This window comes from Calypte anna, chromosome 2, assembly GCF_003957555.1.
Source record: "Calypte anna isolate BGI_N300 chromosome 2, bCalAnn1_v1.p, whole genome shotgun sequence".
Classification (NCBI taxonomy): Eukaryota; Metazoa; Chordata; class Aves; order Apodiformes; family Trochilidae; genus Calypte; species Calypte anna.
In genome coordinates this window covers 130,165,070-130,173,703 of record NC_044245.1, presented here as the reverse complement: position 1 = coordinate 130,173,703, position 8,634 = coordinate 130,165,070, and the positions used below count along the sequence as shown (strand labels likewise).

At 35.1% G+C, this 8,634-nt stretch overlaps 1 protein-coding gene across 1 annotated transcript; it reads left to right on the top strand.

The window, feature by feature from the left end:
* The first annotated feature begins 4,081 nt into the window (after positions 1–4,081).
* On the top strand, positions 4,082–7,908 carry FBXO43 (F-box protein 43). Its single transcript, XM_008502662.2, has 4 exons — positions 4,082–5,553; positions 6,383–6,485; positions 7,382–7,567; positions 7,660–7,908. The coding sequence occupies exons 1-4, from the start codon at positions 4,082–4,084 to the stop codon at positions 7,906–7,908; spliced, it is 2,010 nt and encodes a 669-aa protein (XP_008500884.2).
* The last annotated feature ends 726 nt before the right edge of the window (positions 7,909–8,634 follow it).

The following is an 8,634-nucleotide window of genomic DNA, read 5'->3' as shown; positions in this document are numbered from 1 at the left end:
GTGGTAAGCAATACCTTGAATGTAGCACCTTTGCTTTGGAAGATCTTGAGTTGCCTCATAAATTAGGGGTAAGTGATCCACATCTTATAGGTACGATTTAGCTATGCCATTCTTTCTATTAATATTTTTGAAGGTATTAATGTCTTCTGTGTTTTTAGATCTGGGTGTTCCAGATAAAGTCAGTTGTGCTGCAGATGTAAGTTTAAATGACGGAGAAAATATTCTTGTTACACCAAACCTTTGCCTTTATCTGTTTTCTTAACTGTGGTGAACTGTGTCAAGCAAGGATAGAAAACGTATTATTCAAGGCATAAATGTTCAGTGTGTGATACTGGGGAATGTACATTAGTGTTACAAACGTGAGGTGATTCTAGACCTCGTGTCTAAATTATAGGCATCATTTACATTGCCCTCTAACAACAAACATTTAAATCTCTTTAGGATGCTTTAAGATTACATTTGCCAGAAATTATTCTTTGTCTAAATGTCTGAATTCTGTTCTTAATTTAGTTCGAATTCCTGAATATTAAATATTTTGTCCCATAAGCCACCAGAAAGTTTGCACTTGACTTTTAAATTAATTTGAGAACTATGAAACTAAAAATAGATATGAGAAATGTATGGAGCATACGAATCTACACTTACTAGATACAAATTCTATTACTTCCTCTATAAACTACTTGCTGTGTCATCAGTCTTTTTTCCCCTGCATGACTCTTCCATGATAAAACAAGGTAAACAATACTTTCTGAAATTACTTCACGATCCCCAACTGAAAAAGGCTTGATGTTAATATATCAAACCTAGTAGATAATTTTTTTCTCCTGATTAAAAAGGAAGTGCTTATAAAACACCAGACAAGTCATAAAAGGTTTTATTAGCTATCTCAAGAATATAAGTATTATCTTGTTCTACTGTGAGAGATATTCAGTGCTGCTGAAATAATTTCCCGTTCGTAGTCTATTTGTAAAATTTGAGGAAGTAACATTTTTTGGAGAAAATGAATGTATACAAACTTGAGGTGTGTGCTGGTATTTGCTGTAAAGAAGTATAATGGACACTGTACATTCAATCTCTGTATTGCAGTAGGCTTCCCCATGTTTTTTTTAAAGTTATCTCAAAATCAGTCTGGTAAGCTCATAGGCTCCTTCTGCTGGACGCTGCTGTATTTACATCGTATTTTAGGCTTTTACTAGAGTTGTCAATATTCCTTTAACTCTGCTATTTTGATCTCCCCTACAGAAGCAAAATATTATTTTTCTGTTATGTTACTTGAAACAGAAGTTTGATTAAATTATTTTATACTTAATATTTTAAATTTACTCTGTTATTAATAAGATTATATAATTTCTCCCATGGAATGTCTGAGAATGCAACTGCAAATGTGATTTTTCCTTCATTGCTTCTTCAACATGCTGCCTGAACATTGTTTCTAAACCTGCAAGCACGTTTGTTAAATGCACGGTTAGTTTGACTGTGTTTAAAGAAAGTATTATTATTTCTAAAGGTAGGTGTGAGTGTGGAGATTCGTTATTATTTGTAGTGGGGTTTTTTGTTTGGTTGTTGAGGTTTTTTATTTGTTTTGGGTTTTGTTTTTGGTTTTTTTAGAGGGAGGGGCTGGAATTTTGAATATCTGTATCTAAAGAGCATTCACAATTTAAATTTCTGTCCATTAGCAGTGTTTGCTAACTAACTGCAGTTCACCAAAATTCAGCATGGAAAATAAAGTCTGTTCTTTTTGTAGAATACACAAAGATTGTGTGACCCTATTGTTACTGCAGGTCTCTTTTGGTCTTCCTTCTTTTTCAGAAGAAGAGCTATGCTGATCTGGTTCTGAGCTCACAGCATGAACAAACATCAGAAAAGCAGCAATGTGCTACACAGAGAATCTTCATACATTTTTCCTGTCTCTTAAAACTTATTCTTTAGTTCATGACACATTATTTTCAGCCTAAAAACAGCAATATTGTCTAAAATGCTGAGAAGTGATGCAAATGAAATGCTAGACACTGCTTGGAACTGGTCCTGCAGTGTCAAAGAAGTTATTCTAATTAATGAAATAAGTAGCTTAAAACTAGTTTTGCGTTTCTTATTTACACTGTCATTTATTTCGGCAAGTGAAAATAGGGACTGAGGAAAAAGCAGTGAGGGAAAATGAATATGAAAGTTAAGATACCTTTAGGGGTAAAAGAGAGAGGGAAAGGAAATGATTCAGACTTCAGGGTTTGCTGTTATCTTGGAATTATTTTAGCATACCTTTCTATCCTGGAAGAATTTTTCTCAAGTATGTAGATGGATTTTTTTTCTTTGTTTATTTTAAGTATTGATTTGATTTCATACTGATAATAGCATGAATCTATAGGCCTTAATGCCAACTTCTCACAGTCTGCTCTTTAATATCCTGTTCCTTTTGAACTTCTAGATGTCTGTCTTGCCACAGCAGGAAAAAAACAAAGCACTTTCTCTATTGAAATGATCAATGCCTTCAGCATGGGGAAAAAATAGTTAATTAAATGACCCAAGGTCATAAAAGAAGAGTGCTGCTTCTAGCAATTTGTGTTCTTGAGGCTTTTATTTTGTGGCTTAGGGCTTAACCAAGTCAGGACTGTTGAGATATTAGCAATGTCTTATATATTTTTTGTTTTAGTAATATTTAAAGATTTCTGGTTTTGTCTGTTGTAACAGTTTAATTACTATTTCCACCCTTATGTTCCAAAATACCAGTTCCAAAGGTCAGTAAGAGACCCCAGTAAAAGGTGCTGATTCAAATTTTGAAAATGGGTCAATGCTGATGTGACCTACTGTGGTTCCTGTGAGAAGAGCCCTCGTCGTGGTGTTATTTATTTTATACAGTTACTGTGTCTTGTGTGAAGAAAGCAGTAACCTATTGCCCCCCTGGTTAGGATGAAGAAACCCTGCCATGTACGAATGGCAAAAAGTCTCTATTTTTACATCTCTTATCTAAATGTATGCATCAGCCACTTGTTACTTTTCTAGGAAGTATTTTCTGTGTAGATGATGAGGATGTATACTCAATTTCTTTACAGTGTTGTTGCAGAAACTCAGTTTATCCACAGGGCTAAACAAAAGCAGAAAGCTTCTTTATAAAGTAAAATGTAAATGTTAAGACAGGTAAGAGTGCTCCATTCACTTTCCAACTAGAGGTCAAATTTTATTACCTCCAAGGACTATAGGGATATAAATAATGGGGGTCCTGTAGACTTGTGACTTCATGATTAATCTTCTCCTTTTTCTTAAGGAGAAAATGCCTTTTAGAATAATAGAATGGGTTGGGTTGGAAGCAACTTCTAAAGGTCATCTAGTCCCACCTTCCCTGCAGTAGACAGGAGCATCTCCAACTAACTAGGTTGCTCAGAGCCCAGTCCAACCTGACCTTGAATGTTTCCAGGGATGGGGCTTCTACCACCTTTCTAGGCAACATGTTCCACCATTTCACCACTCATTGCAAAAAAAAAAAAAAAAAAAAAAAATCATCTTCCTTACATCTAGTCTAAATCTACCCTCCTTTAGTTTAAAACTATTACCTCTTGTCCTATTGCAACAGACACTGCTAAAACTTTGCCCCTATCTTTCTTTTAGGCTCCCTTTAAGTATTGAAAGGCCTCAATAAAGTCTTCTTGGGGCCTTCTCTTTTCTAGGATGACCAAATCTAACTCCAGTTTTTGGCTAAACTCCAGAGCTAGTTCTTGAGTGCTAATTCACAGATTTGAGCACAAATGGGATCCTAGCTGCTATATTGTTTATTTGAAGTTTTTTTCCTTGGATGAGGATTGGCAGATCAACTCGCTAACTCAATGTGTGTTTTAATTTGCCTCACTTATGGTATAGTATGCATTTCAGTCACTCATTCTAACTATCTATTTGTAATTTATCTTCGTGTTTGTGTATAAGCACTGTTTCAACTAAGACTAATGAAAATATTTCTCTCATGGCTGCTAGCTTGATAGAATTAAACAAGGCCTTTTTGCTAATCTGAGGGTGCCTTGGTGATTACTTTTACGTTTTTTTTCAGAAAGAATACTGGTATCTTCATTTACAAAGTCAAAGTGCCAAGTAGAAGATGTCAGACAGTCGTTCAGTAATGCTTAATATCCTTAAAAGAAATAGATTAACATCTCCAAGCAGCAATTTTAAATACTCCAATTGTAAAGACTCGTGCTGCACTTCAGTGTTTCTGGACAACAGTGAGTCAGTAAAAGATCTTGATGTAGACCATAAAGAAGCACTGAGCATAACAAGTTTATCATTGCTACAAGAGCATTCTGAGCATCTTCACCCAAATGCTCTCTTTCCTCTGGCATCATATATGGAAAATGAAATAAATTCTATCTCCTTATCAGAAAGAAGAGAAGCAAACCAAAACATTGACTCCTTTGAAACTCCCAAAGGGAGTAGAAAAATCTCCTCACTACGCAGGAGGCTGCTTTTACCTAAGAGTCTTCCAGCTGGCACAACTGCAGGATGCTGTGAGAGACAAGGTAGCTCTTCAGGAAGCATCAGAAAAAAAATATTCTCTTGTGTCTTGACCTCTGAAGAAAAACTTTCACAAACTGCTTTGGATTCTCCAAGAGGTAAAAGTGTCAAACCCCTGACAGCTAGCACTTCAAAAACTGAGGGCTCCGATCCTGATTGTGCAAAAAGGAGACTTCCCTTTTCACAGCAAAGGACTTCTACACTAGATGAGTCCAAATGTCAGGACCCCTTATTGCTAGAACCTGAATGTTTATCTCCAATTCAGGGTAAGAATGTTGTTAGTAGTACTAATGAGTTCAATGAAAGTGTCCTTTTGAGTGTTAGTGATGGGTTGCTTAGGTCTCCTACTTCCAGTGTGTTGCCTGAGGCCAATGAGGGTAAGTTCCCAACTTCTGTCAACACTCTTGCAGAGAACTCTAACTCTGAACCGTGTGATATAAACTCCCCTCCTGTAAAGCTGGCAAGTTACTCAGATCTTTCAACACCTGAGGACAGTGGATATAATTCACTTCATTTGGACAAATCAGGAGACTCGTTTTCTGATCATGAGGGATCTTTCCAAGAGTCCTTCCAAAAAAAGAAGGAAGGTTCCAAAATTCTGGATAGTAAAAGAAAGACAAGAAAACTTGAACGAGTTAGAAGGCTATCCACTCTTCGGGAACAGGGTTCACAGTCAGAGACAGAAGATCATCATGGCAGTCCTTCTACTTCAGCACGTATGTTAACAGAAGAAAGAGCCTTTGTCCATGAAGACCGTGCATTAGTCTTGCAAGAACAGCCTAGTGGAGACCTAGCTGTAAGGCATGGAGATCTCTCAAGAACTCCAGCTCTGAAAATAGTGCATGAAATATGCTTGCAAAGACAAAGATCAGACCAAAAAAAAGTATCAGAGAATATTGGTGGAACAGAAATATTTGCATTAGAACATGTTCTTGCTGGACTTATTGGCAAGAAAATGGGCCTTGAAAAAATAGATATTTTAACAGAATTAAAATACAGAAATTTAAAACATGTTCTTGCTATAGTTTTAGATGCTTTGACAGTGGAGAGTCTATGCAGGTAAGCACTATTGCTTTTTATTTTTCTCCCCAGAGGAGGTGAAAATATGTGTTTCTGCAAATAATTTAGAATAACTTCTGGAACAGTGAGTGTTGTCAATTGAATTTATTAATTTATGGGGAAATTAAACTTTTGTCACCATTGAGCAAGTGGCTCTTTTTGTCTAGTTTTAAATATATATTGAATGTAAAAAAACAGAACAAAAAGCCAAACATGGGAATTAGTAACTCAATAACAGTACTTGTAAATTTTAAAACATATTAAAAATTCCTTTTAGCATAGTAAATAACATCTTCTCATTACAAGTTCCCCAATAATGCTTGGTAATGAAAAGACATTTTCTTGATTTTTTTAATGCACTTAATGTCCTCAGTTACTTCTAAGCACAAGGGTACTCAGTTTTGCTTCATGAATAAATTTCTAGATTAGTTTTTAATTTATAGAAACTTATTTCAAAGAACTCAGAAGTGATGTGTGTGTGTTAGTAACAGAGAATGAGAGAATAGGTGGAAGTATAAAGGCACAGGTTTTTTTTCAGAACACATAACACAAAAATAGGACTTTAGAAACAACCCTGGTAAGTGGCACATGTGGAAGGGAGAAACTAATATAGTATTGTAAGCTAAAGATAACTATTTCATATTGCAGTTGTTCTCTAAACTTTTCTAGCACTCTGTTAAGTGGTACATAAGAATACATGGGATCTGTTCCATCATGATATGGTGAATCCTTTTTGCTTTATCTTCAAAGGGTAGTCTTACTAGCGTGAACTCTGCACTACTTGGCCAAAATGTAAAAATGGATAATTCTTTTCATTCAATTGTTACAGCATTTGGAAAGTAAGCAAAAACTGGCGTGAAATCATTGTACAAGATAAAAGTGCAGATGTGAGGAGAAAGTTGTACATAAAACACCTGAAGGATGAAGCTGGGGTAAGGTTCATCTCAAAGGTGATATTTTTTTCAATTTGGAAGAAGACAAGTTGGAGAAAAGAAGAACCAGTTTGTAAAGCAACAGAAAGGTATCCCACAGGGACAGTTCCAACATGAGTATGTGAAGGAGAATGTATTTTTATTGCTTTTCAGCTGTCCATAGTTTGAGTACTTGTCTTTCAACCATGTGCTACTCTTTATTTTGTCTTTCTTTAATCCTCCCTGCCTTTTTTTTTTTTTTTTTTGTCCCCTCTCTTCTTCTGAAAATCCTGTAGGATCACTTTCTCAGCTGATTCTGGTTTTGGATCTTAAACCCTGTTCTTACTTTTTTGTTATGCTTTTCCTCTTTTTTCACCTCTAGTCTACAATGCAGTAGGATCTACTCTATACTATGTCCTGATAATTCTCAGTTCTACTTGTGGCTAAGCTTCTTTGTTGTGTACTTGTGAACATCAGAAGGAAATTTAAATGTTTAAGGGGTATCTAGAAAAGCAACCATATTAATAGAGGTGTAATTTTTTTAGATCCTGCACATGTCTATGCTTAAACACTTCAGTGTAATCTTGCTTTAATTATGACAAAAGTTGTTTGATATTTCAGTGCTGCTATTGAGATGTGTCCTAATTCAGAAACATGAGGACAAGTAGAGAGCTTATCCTGCTCTTGGGACTTTGTTTTTAATGGTTCCTGTCTCTTGTTCCCTTACTATATATAAGCGTTTAATGGTAAATACATGAACTACACATAATTTTCTTTACTAATGTGATGTTGCAGAGGAGGGAAAAAAAATCAAAAAACAGTTTTGTAAATCTGAAATGAAATAGAAACCTGATTTGTTTACTTTTATGTTTTGTTGGGTTTTTCCCCTTTTCTTCATAATTAAAAAACTTAAACAGGAAGATTTCTTGAAAGCTGAGGATGCTGCCACAAGACTTAATGTTCTCAATAGATCTGCTCTAAGGCCTGTCCAGGCTCAAGCCAGAACTCCTGTAGTGAGAACACCACCTTCATACTCTGAACTTACACCCAGGAGATGCAGTTCTGTTCCCCATTCAACTAGTAGACAAGAAGAGTATTTAAAAGTAGGTAGCTAAGAAACTCCCCACTTTAGTTTTTTAGAAAACTTTTCATTTACAGGAACTAAGTAGCTCTTCTCTTCCTCCTCTTGCTACAGGTTGCTAAAACTCTGTTCACTGATGAAGCTCTAAAACCCTGTCCCAGATGCCAATACCCTGCTAAGTATCAATTGGTTAAGAAACGAGGACTATGTAGCAGAGAGGCATGTGCATTTGAGTTCTGTATTTTATGTTTGCATGCTTTCCACGGGTCAAAAGAATGTAACAGTTTATCTGCTAAATGGAGGAACAAAAAAGATGCTCCTCCAGGAAGTGCTGAAAGCAAAAGAAATTTAAAAAGACTCTAAATTTGTAAGGCATGTAAGTTGTTCCTACATTTAGTTTCTTTTCCCATTCTCCTAAATTCCTAATCTTGTTCATAATCTTCTGAAATATACATACTTTGAAATTCCTCTTCAATATGTTTTTGCTGGATTATCAAGAGAACTTCTTGTTTAAATATCTCAAGTAATTTAATGTATTTTTTGTTTTGAAAAAAGTGAACATTTTAAAACATTTTATCTTGTTTTACCTGTTATGTAGTAGCTAGACACTTACCTCTTTTAATAAAGTATCTTAAATATAGTCTTCAATATCTAGTCTACAACACCTCATAGATGTTTAAAAATGTGATGCTTGTCTTAATGACAAATTAAAGAAAATTATTTTTAAACCCTTTTTAATGGGATTTATTTATTGTTCATTTCAAATTAGAGGAAATGCTTTTAAAAATCTCAAAGTGGGGCAACAGGTACATGCAAAAATACTCGTACCAATTTTAAGATACCTCAAAAGTAATATCAATTTTATATTAGAGTAATTACTTTGTTCTCCCAGTCTCTCTAATGCAAGTCAATAGAATAATATCTAAATCAAGTTCATGCTTTGTGGGTACTCCGTTGTACCATCTTTTTACAGAAGTTGTTTTGGGATGTGAAAGTTTCAGCTGATATAAAATGTATTCACATATCTAAACACATTGCTTCATTAACCTTGCCTTTAAATTAGTCTTGTCTCGAGTTAAAATGGCAGTG

What these genes read in the sequence shown, in the direction of transcription:
- FBXO43 (XM_008502662.2), top strand. Translation starts at nt 4,082, where the DNA reads ATGTCAGACAGTCGTTCAGTAATGCTTAATATCCTTAAAAGAAATAGA. An exon ending in ACAGTGGAGAGTCTATGCAG is followed by an intron (nt 5,554 to 6,382) that starts GTAAGCACTATT and finishes CAATTGTTACAG; the next exon opens with CATTTGGAAAGTAAGCAAAA. An exon ending in ACCTGAAGGATGAAGCTGGG is followed by an intron (nt 6,486 to 7,381) that starts GTAAGGTTCATC and finishes AAACTTAAACAG; the next exon opens with GAAGATTTCTTGAAAGCTGA.